Below are 21,203 nucleotides of genomic sequence, written 5' to 3' on the forward strand. Positions count from 1 at the left end.
TGTCGAGGCCATACGGCTCTAATACAACCGGCAACCGAGTTTTACTGTTTGAATATCACCAAAAACACATTAAATATTTTAATTTGTGTTTTGGACCAAGCTGTGTCCTTTATTTATCGTCAAATATGTCTTATTTCGCGGGGCCCAATTACCCCAGGGGAGCTAGGGCTAGGAGAGAATTAGCTTAACTCGCCCCAAGTGCTAGCATCTACTTCCACTCCCGATAACAAAAACCATCTACGTTCGTCTAACAAGATATAAAACGTAGTCACAAAGCTTTTGTTGTCTTCTAGGTTAAGTTGTGATAAATTTCAAAATTTTGAACAAAACTAAATAATCCCTGACTAGATTAAGCTAGTCAGGGTTTTCAGTGTTTGACAAAACAGTGGAATTTGGTGTTAGATGACTTTGGAAATTTCCCAGTATATAATGTGGGTTTTGTTGATAACTAATAATCGTTACCTTCTAAAATAATATAAATAATATTTCTTAAGTTTCTGCTAACTTTTACCAGGCACACCTTGCATTTAATGCTAACAGCACCTCAAACGTTTGCAATAATTAAAAGTATCTAAATGGCACTGTACAATATTCTGTCTCCTTTATAGCTTAGTATTTAGTGGTCATGGGTAAAAGAGGTGTCAGTCTTTTCAGAAACGGAATTATTAGCTACTTATTTGTCTAATGCTTCAGTAATCTTACGTTTTTTTTTTTTGAGTTAATGCTAATTTAGATAAGCTAGTAAATGTATGCTAGGAGGACATTTCTCACAGTTGCCACTCAAAAGTTTTGGGAAGGAAACAAACATTATACCCCTGAAGCCTTTTTTTGTTTATCCCAGGACATAATTCCTATAGTCAACTTTTTAAAATGCTTTTATTTACATTTTTCCAACTATGACATTGTGTTTCAGTCAGCCAAGATTAGCTTGCATCCAGCGAGGCAAAAATGTCCTCTGATTTCAACCCATTTTCATTGGATACAGACAAATTAACATCAAGGCAAGTGTGTTTGAGGCATCCAAGGTACTTTTCAACTTGAAAGCAGCTTTTACTGGAGTGAGTGGTGTCGACTGGCCATTGTCACTGAAATAATTAATTTGAAACACTTCAATAGAAATAATCAGGATTCAGAGTCAGTGGAAACTCTTTAGACAGAGTTCCTATACCAAAATGTGCAAGGAATTGCATTAATAGTGCAGAACAGGTTCTTTGATAAGATTTTCATTGTGTGTCAGATGGATGTTGATCTTCACAGAAGACAAAAAATTATTCAAACAGAAAGTTCTTTGGAGCAAAGTGGACGAAAAAGGTCCTGATCTCTTTGGGGGAGATGGTGACAGTGAACGCTGCATCTCCAGATCTCCAACTCTTTCTGTTATCTGAGATAAAGATAGCAAACAAAGGGGATTCATTTAAAGTGATAATAAAAAAAAGGAACACAAATATTTTAAAATTCATGCAAGTCATCCTCACTTGAGTTTAAGTGATCTGTCGTGTTCCACTTCCACCTCTGCAGACTGTTGATGTCCCAGGTTCCTGTCAGAGAACGCTCCTCCAGCACTTTTACTTCCCCTAAGCCCTGCAGAACTTCCTGTTAACACAGAAAATGACCATAGAAAAAGGAAAGAATTATGATGTAAACGTTTCAAATGATAAAAATAAACATTATTTGAAATCAAGTTTCTTTAAGCACCTTCAGGTTTACGGTAACTGGCTTCGAGAGCTCCGGGTCTTCTCCCTCCTCAAAGAGATGCATGATTCTCAACAGGACTCGATCGTAGTCTGGCTTAGACTGCAAATGTTGGCCTAAATATAGGTAATAAAAAACTCAGTTTAATCCCCCTCTAAAAAAACAAAAATCTATCCATCAGATCAAGAAAAACTCAAAAGGACAGGGCTGACCTGAGTGAATGTGGCTGAGGTGGACATTGTGGTTAGAGCTGTAGTTCCATCCCGGGACACTGAAGCTGAGCAGGTGGAGGTTGGGTGGCAGGACCACTGAGCGTACAGGAATAACTTCTTTTGGCTCCCTCTCCTTCCAGGGCCTCTCTGAAGGAACAAGAGAAAAGAAATCCATTAATTCTATTATTGACAGATACTGATCTATGTTTCATATTCTGTCGTAAAAGAGATACGTCCTTACAGAGCTTTTTTTATTGAATAGAAAAATTGAATTAAATTAAATAGAAAAGAAGCCCTTAAAGGGATTGGTTCCTGGTGTGATGGTTCCCTACTCACGTGGTTGGTCTATAGCCACTATAACAGGTCTGTGCTGCAGCTCTATCGCCTCCCTCTGGTAAAACTTGGATGTAGCACCGATTGAGCCAAGCATCATCCACAGATTTGGCTTTACTACCGAGCTGTCGTTGAGGGTGAGGTTGTAGCCGAGGTTCCAGGGTAAGTTGTTCCAAAGGCGGCGATGGAGCATCACCTGGGTGGAAATCATAAAACATTAACACACTGAAGTTATGATATAGCTGAGTTTAAAGTTTGTAGCCTACCTCAAGCTGTCCGTTTGCTTGGCTGGACACACCATGAGCTCTGTCGCTCACTAGAACCAGTCTACTGATGTCGTCCTCAATGTACGCTGTCCGGACCATGGGGAAGTAGTTCTAAAAAAGCGTTTGATAAAACAGTTTTCAATTATTGCAGTTCATTCAAGAATTCAATGACATCTGAAGTCATTTATTCAAGGTCTTACTCTTGCTAAAGTGTTATTAATGAACGTCCTGTACGGCCTCTTCATCATCTGATAGCCGTTATCATCAGTATACAGAGTCCTGTTGTTCTGCAAAGAGGAGCTGCTTCTTAATACGATCTCTGTGTTGAGACTGAGGGGACCCAGAGAATACATCTGTTCCAGCCTGTGACACCGTGGTCCAATCCCAAAGCACTCAGGTACACGGGTGGTGATGGAGTAGGCGTAGTCTTTGTCACCCTTCTCTCTGGAGGACACAGTAGTGATTATTAGTGTTAAAATATATTTATAAAACAAAACAATACAAGAGGAAAAGTCAGGGCTACCAACCTGAAGAAGTACTGTCTAATCTCGGTCACGATCTTACCAGGGACGATCTCCATTTCTACAGCTTTGTACGCTCGCACTGCTGAACCGTTAGCACTGAAGATGTAGTTATCTGAGATGGGTCCTGATTTTACATCTCCGTTAGCGTGGTACTCCCAGAAATCCTGGGTCATCCTTACTTTTCTCTTTTCTTGACTGAATAAAAGTCAACAAAGGTTAAGAAAGGCAAATTAGCATAGAAGTCACGAGTGGGATGTGCTTAATTACTCACTAACTCAAATAAGGGGTATTAAGGCTTCCTATATTTTAAACATGAATAAAAATGTACAATTCTGACGTGACATGTTAGAGGGGTGGGCCTCAAACACCAAGGCCTACCCATAGCTCTACAGATGAACCTGGTGAAAACACTGACTCACAGATAAGTGATGCTGTGCAGCAGATTCGTATCCTGGTCAAACATGAGTTTGTAACACTCATTCAGAACCGGCAGGAGTTTCCTCCCTGTTCTTGGCGACTCCCCGATGTTACGCCTCTTAAAGTGAACAGCTTTAGCTTCATACGTCCAGTTGCACTTGAAACTTCCTGAGCATTTTTTCTCTGAGAACTTTATCTGGTATTTCCTGTGCTGGAGTCCTCCAAGTTCAACCACAAGGAAAAGGTCGTAGGTCACATTGGATTCAGCTGATCTCTGAATCTGTGATGGACAGGAGAAAACAATGTTGAGATATATTTTCAAATGCATTACTAATAAAATTTAAGAACTTAACTAATAAATAATCTTAAATATACATTTTGTCCCCCAAACTGTAAGAAAATACACAAACACAGCAAATTGTAGCCACACTCTCTCCGTCTCCCATGACTGTAGCTAGCTTGTTATCACTGTAATTGCCTAACTACTGAACTGCTTGTCTTAAATTAAACCCTGTAACATGAACAGGTCAGCATGTTTATTTTTCTTTATAGGGATAAAAAAAATATCTACCTGTGCTGGCATGGGGTGTCCTTCATCATCAAAGACAGTTGCAGAGGGGAAAGTTGCCGTGATGTTGATGATCGTTGTGATGTTCCATGCTAGCGGGTTGTAAACAATGATGTGCTGGTCCAAAGTCTGATGGACACCTGGAAAGAACATTTTGTTTTAACTTAAAAAAGTTTAAGAGATGCTTCTGTAGTTAAATCTTTAAACAAGTGTTAGCATTTAGCTTGATTCACAAGTTTTTCTGAAAGCTGGTTTTTAGCTCTTCAAGCACATTAGGACTGTTCGCTCCTTTTCAGATGTGAAACAGCCAGAGCCAAGCTAAATAGGTTAGTGTTAGAAAGTTTTGGACTTTTTCTGCCACAATGTCAGATAGGAAGCATGGGAAGTCTTTTTTTGTTGTTTAATTCAAGCCTATAGAATAAACATTCTAAAAGTACAGTCGCTCAGACATATCCTTCAGTGTTAGCATGCTAATGTTAGCTGCAAACTCATTCTCACCTGTCTTGTGGTGGCGGCTGCCAAGAATGCTGGGTAATTCAAGATTGTGGGGCAGCAGGAAGAGCGCAGCCAGAAGTTCGTCGACACCCATCATGGCCTGCGTGAGATGCTGCAGGTACATGTCGGCTACTTTTGGAGACTCTGTGCCAGTGATGCCATCGTGGTGCTGGACCTGAAAACACAAACATTTAAAGTTGAAATTTTCTATTTAGTTTCTGGAAAGGAGAATTCACTGTGTTTCCAATGACATGAGTCAAAAGTTTTGTTGTTTTACCTCTGAGACAGCCCAGCGAAGCGCCCTCAGTTTATCCAGGGCCCAGTCTTTAGCCACAGGTCCGTCTGGGAAGCTGATTCTGTATCGGGTGAATAGAGTCTCTGCTGCATGTAGCTTGGAGCTGGCCTGTCGTGCCACTCCTTTCAGGACGTTTCGAGATGCGTAAAACCCTGTCCAAGCCTGATGTGGTTCTGTAAAACAAAACCACTGTGAATTATACCTATGAGGAAACTTATAGACGTCCTTTTGTTGATGCTTTTTGTTTGTAGATTCTCACCTGTAGAATAAGGCAGAAAATCATCGCTCCCCCGCACATCCCAGACTTGGTTTGATTGGTAGATAGCTTTGAAGTATTCACTCACAGTTGCGTACTGCACTGTCACCCCAAACTCTTTACTGTTCTGGTTGATGTATTTCATCAAAGGATCCATGTTGTTGAACTGCACTGATGAGTTGTAGAACTGTTTGTCACAGCCCTAAAAAAAATGACAGGTTTTAATTTCCCATTCATTAGGTATTCACTGAATTTGATGTGCAAATATTTCTCTTTCCTCACCCAGGGCCAAAGAACATGATTCGTCCTGAACCACGCCGCTCGCTGCTTGATGTTCTCCACCATAGTCTGGGCGTAGGCGTGCACGGTCTCTTTGGTAACAGGTAGGCTCATGTTCGGGTAGATTCCACTTTTAGGGGGATCCGGAAACAAAGCAACTCCGTTCCAGTAGAAACCAGAGCTGAAACAGAAAACACCCACCATGGCTGTAGGAGAAGCTGAATTTTTGCAGAAGCTACTATCTACTACAAGGGTACCAGAGGGACAGAATAAAGCCAAAACAGCACAACACCTCCCCCTCTTTAAAAATTGCTTTAAGGTAAATCTTTTGTTTTGTTTTGTTTTGTTTCTCAGATTTGACGCTTTTACACATTGCATTTTATTTATTTTGTTGGATGACCGTTTTTTGCATCCCCATCTTTGTCAGTGTATCTGTTCATTTTGATCTCTCTTTGGTTTAATCTACATATTTTTCTTTCTTGGTACATGTTAAAAATTAATCATATGCGAAGCACACAAACGTGCAGTTTAATTTCAGTGGAAAATCTATAATTAAAACAGAAGACATAGTAATTGGTATTATGATATTGACAAATAAAGATATACCTGTTAGAGAATGGTAGGTATGATGGTGTGCAATAGCTGAACTGGTCCATAGTGTGAGTAAAGATCTGCTGCTTCTCCTTTAAAGAGTGGGAACCTCTCCAGACAAACTGTAGCTTCTGGATTAAAAACAACAAAAAAATCAGACAAACAACAAAACTATCTGGTGCTGTTTTCAGGTTAAATATGCAGATGTATTTACTATTTCATAAAATGTACTGCATGATAAAACTTATTTTAGTTTGTCATCTTTAACCTTGTTTTTCTGCATGCTGTCCTTGAGGTCATAGTCAATGCGGGAGATGAGGTGGGCGTTGAACCCAGCCAGGGCAAACAGAACCGGCGTAGTGGATGATGCGCCAAATGGATCGACATGCCAGGAAAACTGAGGTCGCACTCCAAATGTTTCATAGAGGAAACCATGTCCCTCTGAAATGACACGGGCACATATAAAACAGAAATAATAAAGTACTATTATATAACTCAAAGTGTCTTTTACAAGGGCAGGAAGTGTGCTTTACTACCTGTCATCTGTAATATCTCATCATCTAAGTCAGTTACAGCCTCGTCGTGCATCACTTGGCCTCCAAGGATGAACTCAAGTTGACCCTCTTTTACAAGCTGTCGCACCTGGAAAGATAACAGAGCCACAAAATGTTATAAGAGAGGAATACATCTAACTTTTTATTGTGAGAACATACTACAATATAATGCCTTGGCTTGTGTCTAATTGACTCTGACTACTCCACTGTTGTTTGTGTGAGAAATTTAGTTTCTTCATCTTTTTTTTCTGTTGTCCACCCTTTGACCACTCACATGCCCTTTACCTGTTTCTTGTGGGTGTCTGTGGCCACAGTGTCCCACCACAATCGGAAAAATTCTTGCTCCACAGCAATAAACCTGCGGTTTGGAGCCTTTGACAGCTCCTCAGTCACACTGGTGTAAACATTGGCTGCATAAGCATGCATACTCTCCTGTGGAAAACACCAGTAAATCGCTTAAAGAGAAGAGAACACACATTGTCATGCACAATTTGAGGGTTAAACTGTTCTATTAATATTTTTTAAGTTAACACATTTTGTGGTTGTATTATCAAACACCTACCTGAATAGTGTACACCCAGCCAACATCCATATGACTGTGAGGAATAACAAATGTTTTAATTGGCTCATTTACGTCAGTCGCTCTATATGAGCAAAAGCAGCAAAGAAAATACACAAAACCGCCTAAAAACCTCATTTTTACACCCAGCTTAGGCGAGAAGAACCACTTAACACTTTGTCAAATCATGCCCTACACTTCCTTATTTTTGTTGTGCTGCAGCATGTGATTCTGACGACTCGAGTTGTGCTGACTACGGAAGCCTTGAACCACCAAAGTAACTGTGCGCCGCGTTTGTTAGCTAACCTTTAAACCGGAAATAATAAATGTAAACAGTGTGTGCACTTGGAGGTGAGAGTGTTTCAGTGGATTCTACTTAAAAATGTCTAAAAATAAGAGAATACTTTTAGTTTTTGGCGGCTTTGCCACGGCGGTTGCCGCTGCGTTCTACCCCATATTTTTCTACCCTCTGACGCACAAAGATGAATACAGTAAGTAGCTAACAGCCTTCGTCATGTTTCAGTTACAAAATATGACCGTTAGAAACGAGTCTTATTCGTCTTTTACGAAACATTTCTGGTTCTTGACACTAAACACTAACTTCTACGTTAAATGTATCGCAAGCTATTTGTTTGAGCTACAGTAACTAGCTGGTGTTTCGGTTAAACAGGTCACCCAGCGACGAGTGAGTTGGTTGTCGTAGTTACACGGCGCGTGAGGTTAAAGCTATTCAAATTACGACACCCGCCAGTGCAAAGACAGCAGTCTACAGGGTAACAAAGTGAGACTGAACACTAGCTAAGCGTTAGCTCAACAAGAGCTACTTATCCCCCTGTCTCACTTTGTTTGGTAAATATAAGATTCAGAAGGTAATAATGATATTACGCTCTATTTATACTGAACTTTTCAAAACTGAGTTACACAGTGCTTTATAAAATAAAACGGATAGATAAAAGAGAAGCAAAAAATGATGTGAGGACATGATTAAAACCACCACATAGATAGAAACCACCACTATTTAAAGGAAATAAGACATCAGAATATAAAAACTTGAAGATAAAAAAAGATTGAAGAACCTGCCTTTACATGCAAATCAATAGAAATGTGTTTTTTAAAAAAGGACAAATTGTAAATTTGAACTCCTCGGACAGGTTGCTCTGACAAAAAAAAACAAAAAAAAAACCTTTTGATAAAAAGTCATATAAAGTAGGGGAAAACCGTATTGATATATTTTTTGAATGCCGGATATCTTGATATCAATGCGGTGTGATACAACAATGTCTATGGGTTTAGTGAAAACTAGATGTTTTTCAGAAAAACAAAAACATCATACTACAAAAGGATGTGGAAAGTACTGATTTATCAATAAAATAATAATTATATAAAAGAACCTGATTTAGCAATATTTCTTTCAGCCGCATAAAAAAAAAAGTACAACTAGGTTGGCTTGTAGTGGTTTTATGTCTGCCCAGTAGACGCTCTAAAGGGGGGACTGTCTAAATTAACTGTCAAGTTCAATGTGGCTGACGCTAACAGACAAAATTATTACTTTCTTTCTGGGCGTACAGTTGTCCTGTTCAGTTTTCCAATATCTTCAACATGCTAAATCAGCTCAGACAAAGAGAGTGATGCCAGGAAAATTCATACTGCCTAAAATGAAGGTTGTGGTTTTACTGTATGTATTCTACAGCCAGTCCAATTATTACCGTGCTGTTCTTTTATTGTGAGCCAGCTCTGGCTAATGTTGATGGAAAGCTATGGGCGGGTTTACTTTTAGAGACATTAAAGGCGCAGACAAAGAAAAACAACAAAAACCCAATGTAATTGTATAATTTTGATGCTTAAGATGTTTGCATTCACTCAGCGGTTCTTTCTTTACTAGGACAAGTCCAGAAGATAAACAGGACAGGAATCAACCAGGAAGAAATTCAACCCGTGGGTAAGAGCACAAATAAGGCTTGTTATTATTTGTATAATTTTTTAAATAATTTATAGTCTGGTTGATTACCGGTAAATCATGAATTAAGTTTGCATATTAGCAGATAAAAAATAAAGCTGTTAGCTTCAGCTTCTGTGTAATGATCCAGTGTTTGTTTTTCTTCCACAGGTGTGAAGATATGGTCAGATCCATTCAAGACTTCAGGGAAATGAAGACCAGGGACGGCCAAACCTTCACTGGAACCCTTGAAGGGATGCTGCTGAGGACACTTTAGCGAGAACACCCTCTGATGAGTGCTGAGTGTGAGCGTGAGTGAATGCTTGAATGTGTTTTATTTTGTGTGAAATGACCCTTTAAAAGTCTAAAAATAAAATTTTGAACTCTTATAACTTAAAATTGATTCTTTAAATGACTTTTTCTCAAAAGTTTGGGGGGAAACTGTAGAAAAATGTGGGATTGTAGTTCTGCGATTTGTCCACTAGGGGGAGCTCCTCACATTTTTATGTGTATAAAGGTTTTTCAGTTTGATCGTTTTTTTGTTTGTGCATTTTAGATATTTTGGAAAAACGTAAGAATTTCCAAAAGCCTCGCTCTGGTATGCAGCCTGTGGGAAATTATAATAAAATACAGTGGTTTGTTTATCCGTCCTACTCACAAGAATGTGTTTTGACATTTTATTTTGATTTAGCTGGTATGAGAGTCTTAAAAAACGGTTCTGCAGATGAGGGACAATGTCCAGTTATGTGCGGTGTCCTCTTCCAAAATGGAAACAGTGGAGACAGAGTTATTCCAGGACACATCACTCTGTATTATCATCTCCCTGACACAGACACAGGCTTTAATTGTTGCCCGGCTCTTTAAATGGCATGTGACTCTCGCTGTGTTTTGCCCATAGGCTGAATGGGACGAGACAGAGCTCCACAGTTGTTCAGAAATCTACTCGATGGGATCCAGACTCCCTTTATGACTCGAAGGGTGCTGTAAAAGCAGGGAATTCCAAAAGTACAATTTTTCCCCTGTACTTTTGTGGTTTCCTGACATTGACCAGCATCCCCCCTCCAGAGCTTGGTCCGTCAGAGTCCGTTTGGAGGGAAAGATAGATGAAGAAAAAGCTGAAGCATGTGTTTATGGTCCTTCAGAGATGGTGCATTTTTTTAAAAGCTGCCTTTAAATCTTTCACAGCCCCCGATCTAGCCTCTACTTTCGGACTTTTAGGAGCGTTTGCGAGGCTCGCTGCCAACAAAACCCGGCTGCACGGGCCAACAACGGCCACTCTCCCTCTCTACCCCCCAATCAACAAGCCCCATTGTTTATGAGAGGTTGTTATTGTTGGGCCGCATTCAGAAACAAGAGGAAACTCAAGAGCCCAGCCGTGCAGGAGGGATCCAAAGTAAAGAGAGCAAAAGGGATGAGGGGGGCTGTGGTGGTGGTTGAGGGGAGGAGAGGTGGGGGGGCAAAAAAAGGCGAAAATTCCTCTCATTCCCGCTGGTGTTTTCCAGATTCCTCAAGCGACGGCTTCTCGGCAGTGTGAGTGAAGTAAGCAAACCAGAGGGGAAATTGAAGCGAACGGAGAGAGGAAGAGAAGCACATTCTTGAGGGGACGCGTCACCTACACACAGAATAGAGAGACACTCAATCTCTGTTAGCTCGCCTGGCGAAGTATGGAACAGGTTGTGCAGCATGGCCCTCGGCTTTTCAGGCTCGCCTGGCTGTGTTTGAATCAGTGTGACATCTCATTTCAAACACAATTTTCCCCCTTTACGTTTGTCTTTTCAGAAGCCGTCATTGTTGGTGCAGTCCAGTCCCATTCAGCTGGAAACGCAGATAGACACCCATCACTATAAAACCCTCAATAGGGTCACAGCGCTCTATAAACCGACATGAACTCCACAATGTCGCCTCTGCAGAACTTTTACTATCCGACCATTAACCCATCACACAAATCTCTCCCAGCCATTCAGGCGTCTTTTTTCTAAGAGTGGTGGCACGATGTTGATCCAGGCGTGTGTTCAAGAGAAAGCAGATAATTGGCACAGGTTTCTGACTCAGTACCATGGGAACAAAGGGTTGACAGACAGGTCAGGATCAGGAGGGAGCAATAAAACTAAAGGTGGAATCAGCCTTTTCCCTTTCTGTGTGAAGTGTGTCGAACGTAAACAAGATAACGTGAAGAAAAACAAGAAGTTTGGAGAGCTTTGAGGAGCCTTCTGATGACACAGGCTGTAATTAAAGACAGAGCCGTGGCTTCACTTCTATTTCAAGAAGTGTGACACTGTAGGGGAATTCTTGCTCTTTTTTATATTTAATGCCAGGACACGCTTAATTAATGAGGTGTCTACTCTCATAAAAACCATCCCATTAAGTCATGTCGCAGATTTATGTTTTTATTTTTATGGAATAATTGGTTCCACATTAGCCTCTTCAAAATAAAAGCCTGTAACCTGTCTTACCTGGTAGAGTATACAATTCAAAAGCACATTTAATGTAAACAAACAAACAAAAAATACATTTTGTAATCTGAAAAAAAAAAACAAAACTTGAAATTAAAGAGGGGGTATTGGCTATAGGTTCTTTACACTATTTACGGCCTCAGAAAAAAACTTCCCCCCAATACTGGTGTTTTATAAAACTCATATTTCAGTTCCTATCAGAAATTGAATTCAGCTGCTGCCTCTTTAAGGCCCCCCATCCTTCTGATTGGCCAGAGTGGGGTGGAGCTATGGGTCGACCTTGGTGTTTGAGGCCCACCCTTTTAATGTGTTGTAAACCACTCAGGAGATCCTTATATGATGACCTCATCATTTCAGCAAGTCTTATGAAGATCTCACATTACTTTAAGGGTCCGTTTACACGACAACATTTTTCTTGGGTAAAACACAAAAGTATTGTTGCATTTCAGCCTAGCGTTTACACAGAAAACAGCGTTTTAGCTGACCTAAAAGGTAAACTTTTGAAAACCAGGGTGAATTTTTTTCTGAAACACTGATGTCACACTCCGCTTCCACAACAGGACAACAGTACCGTCGTTACGATCGTCGCAAACTACCGTGTTGTGCTTGTGCTGCTCAATCTACTGAATCTGTGACTGTCTTTTCACAAAATGTGCATCTATTGCTCCACTTCTACACCTACGCCATGTTTACGCGACGCCAAAAATGGTCAAATCCGATAACATTTCGTTGCACTTTGGCCTTGAGACCGTGTTGTGTTTTGTCTGACAACGGAAACTTTTGAAAACGCTCTCCAGAGTGGAGAGTTTTCAAAACGCTCCTCCATTCAGCCTTGCATAAACACAGAGCAGAGCGTTTCAGGGTGAAACGCTGACGACAGTGCATACGCACTTGCAGTTTCGGGTGAAGGCTGCGCGCGCAGCTACAACTTCCAATTAAGCCACTCCAGTCCAGTTGGTGGCGGTAATGCGCCTCAAGGTTGGATTGCCAACCGTCTCACACAATACACCGGCAGAAAAAGAAAGAACAACCACAACAATGATGGCTGATGAGTTGCATGTTTACACACATATATCCACATCGCCAACTACTGGCCCCGCATGGCCACTACACCGTTGTGAAGAATCTTTGCAGGGAGTCCCTGTGTAAACGTAGACACTAATACACCAGATGATCGGCTCAACTCCACTTCAGTGGAGCTCTCCCAACAGCTGCTTCTGTACGAGGCAGTTATAGCGCCACCTACAGGCCTGTCATGCTTACTACAGCGTTTTCAGTTCCTTAAGCATTTCAAGTAGATTTTTTCACTGCGTTATAGCGTTTTCAGATAAAACGTTGTCGTGTAAACAGGGCCTAATAGCTCTGTAAGTCCAATACTGGCTGTATATTCAGAATGTTGAGAAAAATAGATCAGAAACTTTGGGTTAAAGAGGGGGCACTGGGCGCTCTTTTTAAGGCTCGGTAACATCTCTAAATGCTTTATAGCTGGTTAAAAATCCTTATTTTTCTCTCACTGTTGTTTCAGAAAACCCTTATTTCAGTGTCTATCTGCAATTTGTTTTAGCTGCTGTTTCTTTAAGACTTCCTGCTCAGCACTCTCCCTTTTTTCTGATTGGCCAGAGTAAGGCAAAGTTATGGGTAGACCTTGGTGTTTGAGGTCCGCCCCTCTAATGAGTTGCCAAGTTGGTAGATCCTTTTGTCATGACCTCCTGATGAGCTGGGTAAAGTCTTGTGCTATTTTCAGAATGGATAGTTTTGATTAGTTTACCGTCACATTTTGGGATTTTTAAAACATATGAATTTATAGGGGTTTAAGAATGTGCATTTTTTCCTTGATATCCATGTTTTAAATTTGGATAAAGCGCAATACCCCCTCTTAAAAAAATCAGTGACATTCTCAAGGGATTGACTTTTGGCAAAAAAAGCTTTTCTGCTTTTTAACAACTGAAAGTTTCAGAGTGAGTTTAAGTCATAACAGCCAACAAGGAAGAAGAGTGCAAGTGCACGTGCAACATCATGACATCATTGACCATCAAGAATCAGCTCTTTACGCACACACACACACACACACACACACACTCACACTCACAGCTCCAGCTAAAAGCTGACACACCACAGTAATGAACTGCAATGCCTTCACGACTGGGCAACAGAGATGCAACCTAAAACAAACCATAATTATCTATTTGTGGTGCTGCTTCAGGCAAACATGAACATAATACAAAAGCACACACACGATGTTTGGAGTTCCAGTAAGTTCCACAACCACAGCATAGCCTCCAGGGGAAACTGAGTTCCTCTTTGATGAACTTCTTCGCTTTCTTTCCTGAGTGATACCCTTAAACACACACACACACACATGCACACGTACTTGCTGACTTTTTTTCCTGGACATTGCTACAGCCTTATACTATCTGTTTCCACAGCCGTGCGCCTGCTGACCCAAGAATGTGGCCGGCGCTCCGGTACATTGTTTTACAAGGCTAAGCAGCGTATTTGAGATGTGAAATGTAGACTTTTGCTTGTTTTGTGGGACAAAACCCAAGTGTGTGTGTTTGCACCACTTGTGTGCTTGTGGCTAAAATTTGTTTTTGAGAGATGATCTGTGATATTCTTTGTTTTGTTTTCTCTTTTGGCTGCATCTTTGGTGAAATGTAGTCACTGCTTTAGTGATCTGCACGCAGAGTGCTGTCAGTAAACTCAATCATCCTGACACAGACGCAGACACTGCTGTTCCAGATCCTCTTCTGCATTTTCGATTAAGCCAAAAAAATTATACAATTTGTAGCATTATGGACAGTTTTTGGTTATGTCTGATTTCTAGTTCAGAATCATCATTATTTGATCTATTTATGTGATTTTTTCTCCAAAAAAACAGTTTATGAGGCTATGGGGCTGACTGTCTGTGAAGCTAAAAGATGTAGAGCACCCCCTGCTGGCTGGCTGATGTATTAATCATAAACCCTGCCTCACTTTTACTTGGTTGTCTGAGCAGAAAAATCATCAAAATTTTCAGTTTTCCAGATCTAGAAAAAAAAGCACTTCCTTGATCCGTCTACCAAAATTTTCTGTAGTTCCCCCAATTTTTATGGTCCCCAGAGGATGTATCCCTATAAAGTCAAACCTTTACTTTTTCCACCATCTCTTATTCTCATGTTGTTAGAAATATCTCTGATTCCCAGGCTAATTTGTGGTTTTCCAGATTGTTACAGCAAATTTGGCCTTCCCTGGTTTTCCATACCAAAGTCTGTAAATCCCACAAAAAAATATGATCCCAAGATGATGAACCCAGTGAATTCTGTTCTCCTTCAATTTCCCATCAACCATCAACCGTAAATCCCAGTAAATCAGAACGTCTTTAAAATGATCTTACAACCTAGATGTTTGTTTTGTCAACAAATAAGCAGATACTCATGGTTTCCAGAGGATGTTCTCTTGAACTCTTTGATAACCAATAAAGGTGATGACCCACGCCCCAACTGGTTGTCTAAGCAAGATAATTATGTTGTGTTTCCTAGAGTAAGTTTAAAAACATCACCCTTTCTTGATCTACCAACCAAAACTCTATAATTCCTGAAATATTTATGGTCCCCAGAGGATAGATCCAAATAAACTCAAAACCCTTAGCTTTAGCATTACTTTTTGTTTTAAAGTTGTTGAAAACATCTTCCCTGATTTGCCCAACAAAGGTCTGTAAATCCCCAAATACTTATGGTTCCTGGTGGATAAATCCCAACCATCTCAAACTTTTCTTTTTCCACTACTTTGTTAAAGTTTGTGGAAAATATCTCTTCTTTTAACCAGGATAAGGTCCTCAACTTACATTGTTTTGTCTTTACGACGCCAATAAATATATGTACATAGGAAAATAGAGAAGGTTTCAAAGTTACACCGCTTAGTTTATAAGCTCCTACGATGCATACTAGTTTTTGAGGCGTATGAGTACATAGCTACACAGTGCTACGCAGTCATTAGCATCGTCCACTTTGTTTCAAGTTGCGTCATAGTGTGGATTGTCTGTGCTTGTGCTCTGTAATTTTCTTGGTATCCTCACCTATTTAGCATCATGGAGACAAAAAGGACAGCAGGATCTGTTTTCTCATGAGTATAAAGTAAAATACATGTATTTGGATCAGTATTTGGGGATTTAGGGGGTATTTAGGGTATAAACCCGACTTGCGCAGAATTTTGGGTTTGTAACTCGAGGACTGCCTGTATGTCCTTGTTTGTCCACCAAAAGTCTGCAATTCCCCAAATATTTATGATCCCCAGAGGATGAATCCAATTAGATAATGCTCATTTCTTCACTTTCTGTCTAGCACTCAAACAAACACGTCATTATAGACATTTGTTGAAATTTTTTAGAAATTATTCACATTTTTTTTCTTAAATTATAACATCCATTCACATTCTCCTTGGGATGAACAGAACATTCAAACAAGCCTCTGTACATGACCTGGTATGGTTTTGTGCCTTTTGCAGCAGCATATTGTTGTAGTGTTTTAACATGCTTAAATTAGCATGTTATCATTGTTTTTGTTCAGAAATTAGCATGCTGCAGTTAGCAAATAGCACATAGCACTGTTGTGCCTTCATACAGCCCCACAGAGCTTCATGACTGGAGACTATTAGTCTTGTTTACCACATTTTGCTGAGATCACTTGGCAGGAAGAGCGTAAATCACAAAGACAAATAGAAAAGTTTCATGTCAGGAGGACATTCATTATTATGCTTTTTTTTATTTGTCATTGCCCACAAGTCTTTTTTTATTTTTGCTTGCATGTGTTCAAGACAATGATTGATTCACAGAACTTTGCTTCAACCCAAACCCTGTTGGCCTATTTTAAGTCATTTTTATGGCTCCTTTTAATGCTGCGTTGAAATATGCAGTAATATACAGTAAATAAACACAAAAGAGACCACGGAGACATGCAGAAGACATTAGAGGAAAACAAAGTGGAAGGATCTTCCTCTTTAGCTCCTCAGGCGACCAAAGGATGTGATTAAAGGTCCCATATTCTGCCCTTTTCTGCAGTTTAATATGGATTATTGATGTCTTCATGAAATTGTAGTAACATGTTTTGGTCCAAAAAGCCAATAAATCAAGCACAGCAGCATTGTTTCCAGGCTCTCATAGCCCCTCTGTTCAGAACGCTCTGATTTAGTGGGCGTGGCCTTCATATGTAAATGAGCCACCGCTGATACCGCCCCGCTCTTCAGCGTCACTGAGAGCGGTGCCACGAGCTCCGAGTGCACAATGTTTAGAAAACAGAGAAGCTCGTTTACCGTAACATTACAGGCTAAAACAACAGGCTAACTGCAGCTAAAGTTAGCATCCTGAAGCTCACACAGAGACATGGGGACACTGAGGAAAAGCTCTTACATCTGCTCCACAGCATTTAAAATACTCACATTTCCAGGATCCCAGGTTTGTTGGTGGATGGTTGGTAATGCGCCTGGATTCAGGACCAGTCTATTGGCTAGCCCTCTGTTGTTCTGTCCAAAGTTGGAAAAGCAGTCGGCTGTGAAGTGACTAGCACACACATGCACAGTTTCACTGATTGTAGCTGGCACATTTCCTTGATAAATGAACTCAAGCCACGTAGTCTTGTCTTCTTCCGAGATGGGAAGATTGTGCATGGAACTATGTGGCTGTTTACAGCCAAAAACAGAGCAGTGATGGCTCTTAACTTCGGCAGGGGAGTGAATGGGGAGGAGGTTCAATCAGGTCAGACTTGCTCCTGATTGGTCAAATAAGGGAATCGCTGACGTCGGCAAATCCCCAAAATCCAAACAGCTCGTTTTAGGTCAGGATTTTACACTCACAAGCACCACTAAGTACAGGTTTTGTCATTAAATATCACATTTTTGTGGGCTGGGGGGGAAAGCCAAAGATCTAACAAATTTCACTAAGACTTAATAAGGTGATTTTTGCATAAATGGGACCTTTAAACAACACCTGAATGAAGTGAGAAGGAAATTCTTAATATGGCTTCAGGACTGCCAACAGCCTGTCGCTTGGCTCATCTCCACAACTGGACGCTGGAGGAAAGGTTAAGGCAATTAGTTGGATTTAAAGATTGGAAAAAAGTTATTTTCTCCATTTTGTATTTCTTCAATGAGTTGGAAAATCTTTGTTATGGACCTGCCTCACCATCCAGACCATCTTTTCCACTTATGTCCGACGTTCCACTGATTCTATGGAACCGAAACCACAATTACATCTTCTGTTTGATTAACAGAGCCCCACAAAACCACACACACATGTGAGCACACACTGATTGAAAAAATACTGTCGTCCATTCTAAACGCACGCCATTACACCACTACCGTCTGCGCCTCGACCGTCAATCACATTATATATCAGGTTTCCGTTTTACAGTCCCATTATAACCTTAAAAATTTCTTATATGCACTAAAATAGCAGGGCGGCTGTTGTTTTAGGCACGCTTACTGACGGAGAGGGCCAGAGCTGTAAGCAATCACGCTGCTCCTCCAAACCTCTCTGAAAGGCTAAGAAAAGAGCGAAGCAGCAAGTGGGGGAGAGTGATTTACAAGGCACCTTAATACTTGACACTTTCATTCGTGAAAATATGTCTGCGGCCTATCAAAGCCGTCTCTTACATTAAAAATACTGCGGAAAGCTCTTTAAAAACAGCTTTTTTTCAATGCTCGGCAGGCCTCTTTTCATTCATATTTCCTGGCACGGTGTGTTATTTCCCCTCAGTCTGAAGGACTGTATCAAAATAAACACTTTAACCCCAAGGCGGCACTTAAATATTATATTAAAGCGAACAATACAGAGGATATGCGATTTCACAGTGCTTTTAAACAGCAGGCAGGGCAGTAAAGATTGATAAAAATGTGTAATATTATGAGCTAATAAGACATATGAGCTGTGTTTTCGTTGGATGAGATCTACCACTGGGCTGAATGATTCACAGTGTTGAAAATACCCATAATACCCTGCTATTTTCATGCAGCTAGATTAACTGTATCCTATCATTAGTGGTTTAAACATGGAGTAAGTTAATTCAATAAGTCAAACCTATATCCTTCGCCATGTCCACAGCTGTATAGAGAGAGCTGCTCCTGATGGATACGTCGTATGGGATGAGTCACGTTTCGTGTGTGTTTTTACTTCGGCTTCATGTGGGTGATCAGACACCGTGTGCCTCCGGGTTCCTCGTGGGTTTTCATTAAGGCTGAGTGGATGACAACAGAATATACGACTTGGCCCAAGCAGGGAATTCTGGGAAAGTCATGGAATTTTGGACGCCTCGACGGAACAAAGGCTGTCCGCTTTTGGCTCGTCCCCACTAACTTAGGAGGAGGAGGAGGAGGAGGAGGAATTCTTGTGCGCAGCGTGTTTTTGTGAGCGTGCGGTGGTGTCAGGACTTTGGGGCATCCGTAGGGAGCTGACCCAGAACAATGACAGGTTTACAGCACCAGCACCAGGCAGCCAGACTCACATGTGGCTGGAATCAAACAGAAACCAGGATCGTTCTGAGCGCTGCAGCAGATTTGACACAACTGAGTCGTCCAGTTTATTTGATTTCAACTGTATCTGTTCAACGCATTTACCTTCCTCTTATATTCATAATCTTTTTGGCCTCCTAAGAGGAAAATCTGCACAGAGTCACTCAGTCCCATGTATTTTGGAATAGCTACAACTTTAATTCTTTTGCCGTTGAGCAACATTGGATGTGCTTCAAGAACTCCTTTGGAATATCTCCCAATAAAACTTACTGATATGATTCCCACTGTTGCTTACAGAGCTTGAGAATTAGGACAAATTAAAGTGAAAAATGAAGACTTGGCAAGACTTCTCTTCCATGCAAAAACATTCAAACAGTGAGATTTGGCTTGGTGAAATCAGAAAACATGAAAAGTAGACAAGGTATTGCTTGATCAAAGTAAATATGGGCACAGCTTTGAGAGGCTGATTTATCTTCACACCCTCAATTTACCATCAGCAAGGTACAAATTTTAAAAAACAACTTCTGTTTTTGTGGAACTATTCTTTGGAACTAGGCTTTGTTTTCATTAATTTGATTTGGCACCAAGGTAGTCATCCTGTAGCTCTACTGAAGTGTTCTGGAGGCCCATATCGAAAAGAAAATACTTTATTTATCCCTGAGGGGAAATTCAAGAGTCACAGCAACAATCAAGAAAACAAAAGTAAGAAAGTGTATGTGGTGTTGGTGTCTGCTGTTAGCTCCATTAGCCATGTCTGTGAATAGCATGATGCTACTCTGCCTTCTGGTATTCCCTCTGTTGCTGGGTTAGCATAGCTAGCTTGTCCATCTTATTGGAGATAGATCTTACGTTCCCAATAACGATGGGTGGAAGAACAGGTCCATGTCGTCACTTCTTAGCTCACACCTGAGAACCAGCACGTCGTCCTCACCTCCTTCTCCTCACCTTGTGGGAAACATCAGGCCTTGCACCAGTTAGCACTGACATGCTACAGACAGCCAACAGCTGATTTCACATGTAAACAATGCAACCATAGTAGTAAAATATCACTGAAGACAAAAACAGTTTGGTATCTATTCACCATACAAAGTAGTGATCCACTCCAAATACAAAAATGATGAAAAAAAAAAGACACAATAACAAGAAACGGACAAAGAAGAGAGCTGCAGTAACAGGCAGCCACAATCAACAGGGTGGTGCCTAGCCATATCGCCATGATGCTAGCCTTCAGCCCATCTGTGTCACTGGATCTGGAGTCTTTCATCTTACTCTTGACAGACCTTCATATGGTAGATTCTTTGCGAGCTTCAAGTCCAGCAAATTAACTGTCAAATCAGCACAGTAATCCCATGGTCATGAATCTAACACTTGGTAATTTTGGCACTGTAGGCAGGTGCCAACTTCAGATAGAAAATGAAATTAGCCTCTCCATCTCCAGAAGGGAAAATAAGGGGCAATAAAGTTTCCCGGTAAACGACGTTGTCCATTCCGGTCTTTAGAAAACACAGTGGACTTGCACAAGCAGTAAAGGACATGGCACTCTGAACCATCACTGAGGGTACAGTTGCACTGGCCATCCGTACCGTGCCAAAGCACGCTTTAACCCTAAAGTCCAGTTTGTTTGGCCAATGTCATCGCTCTGTACAATGCAATTGTGCTTGAGTATGGCACAGTACAGATGGCCAGTATGACCCATAGACTGTATGAAACATGGATGGACCAATCAGACAAACTGCAGTCAATATAGTTGGATACTGGGCTGTGCAAGTCAAGATCTTAAATGACTTGCAGTCTAATTTAACTTGTCTTGAGAGACATGCGTCTACATGACATGTCACTTGACTTGTCACAACCTAAAACTTAACATAACAAGGTTTGAGGCACAACTTTCAACTTGTATCAAATTATCCGTAATTTGAATTGATGGATTTTAACATTAATTTGATTTCTTGTGACGCCATTACAAGATTTTAGATGAGATTTAGCCTAATAGCAGATAACATAGGATTTGACCTGGAATGACAGCTTAGCTTCAAGTTACTGGAAAAAAACTTAAAAACAGCTCCTTTCTTGTCTGGTTTTCACAGTCTTCCTGCCTCTGAGGACGGCAGCACAAAGTCAAGTACAGATTGTGGAAATTGTATTATTGTATCCATTTGAGTAGCCTTAAACCTTGGAAAGGATTTTCTTTCCACAACTACTCCAGAGCTTCATTATTTTCTATGTACAGCCGTCTCGGCTGTACGTGCAACGCAGGGTCAAAAATAAACCATGGTCGTGTCGTGTGCATAACC

The 21,203-nt window shown here is 40.7% G+C and overlaps 2 protein-coding genes across 2 annotated transcripts; one reads left to right on the forward strand and one right to left on the reverse strand.

The window, feature by feature from the left end:
- Positions 1 to 869: 869 nt before the first annotated feature.
- man2b2 (mannosidase, alpha, class 2B, member 2) lies at positions 870 to 7,290 on the reverse strand. Its single transcript, XM_074662231.1, has 19 exons — positions 7,045 to 7,290; positions 6,768 to 6,914; positions 6,465 to 6,570; positions 6,197 to 6,369; positions 5,944 to 6,059; positions 5,341 to 5,518; positions 5,062 to 5,260; positions 4,785 to 4,975; positions 4,511 to 4,682; positions 4,016 to 4,152; positions 3,447 to 3,724; positions 3,031 to 3,222; positions 2,704 to 2,947; positions 2,504 to 2,614; positions 2,241 to 2,433; positions 1,905 to 2,051; positions 1,696 to 1,808; positions 1,476 to 1,593; positions 870 to 1,381 (listed from the first exon to the last, which is right to left on the reverse strand). Exons 1-19 carry the CDS (start codon positions 7,177 to 7,179, stop codon positions 1,269 to 1,271), a joined length of 3,063 nt encoding a protein of 1,020 aa, XP_074518332.1. The 5' UTR covers positions 7,180 to 7,290; the 3' UTR covers positions 870 to 1,268.
- Positions 7,291 to 7,323: 33 nt separating this feature from the next.
- Positions 7,324 to 9,602, forward strand: smim20 (small integral membrane protein 20). The gene is made up of 3 exons (XM_074662230.1): positions 7,324 to 7,532; positions 8,924 to 8,980; positions 9,149 to 9,602. The coding sequence occupies exons 1-3, from the start codon at positions 7,424 to 7,426 to the stop codon at positions 9,190 to 9,192; spliced, it is 210 nt and encodes a 69-aa protein (XP_074518331.1). The 5' UTR covers positions 7,324 to 7,423; the 3' UTR covers positions 9,193 to 9,602.
- The last annotated feature ends 11,601 nt before the right edge of the window (positions 9,603 to 21,203 follow it).

This window comes from Halichoeres trimaculatus, unplaced genomic scaffold (assembly GCF_033239565.1).
Source record: "Halichoeres trimaculatus isolate MK-OKI-2021-1 unplaced genomic scaffold, fHalTri1.1 fHalTri1_scaffold_22, whole genome shotgun sequence".
NCBI lineage: Eukaryota > Metazoa > Chordata > Actinopteri > Labriformes > Labridae > Halichoeres > Halichoeres trimaculatus.

Excerpts from the sequence above, each read along its gene's own strand:
- man2b2 (XM_074662231.1), bottom strand. The coding sequence starts at position 7,179 with ATGAGGTTTTTAGGCGGTTTTGTGTATTTTCTTTGCTGCTTTTGCTCA. Across the intron at positions 6,370-6,464 it reads TGAGATATTACAGATGACAG|AGGGACATGGTTTCCTCTAT; the intron begins GTAGTAAAGCAC and ends GTGTCATTTCAG. Across the intron at positions 5,519-5,943 it reads TACCTACCATTCTCTAACAG|CTCTGGTTTCTACTGGAACG; the intron begins GTATATCTTTAT and ends TTTCTGTTTCAG.
- smim20 (XM_074662230.1), top strand. The coding sequence starts at position 7,424 with ATGTCTAAAAATAAGAGAATACTTTTAGTTTTTGGCGGCTTTGCCACG. Across the intron at positions 7,533-8,923 it reads GACGCACAAAGATGAATACA|GACAAGTCCAGAAGATAAAC; the intron begins GTAAGTAGCTAA and ends TTTCTTTACTAG. Across the intron at positions 8,981-9,148 it reads GGAAGAAATTCAACCCGTGG|GTGTGAAGATATGGTCAGAT; the intron begins GTAAGAGCACAA and ends TTTCTTCCACAG.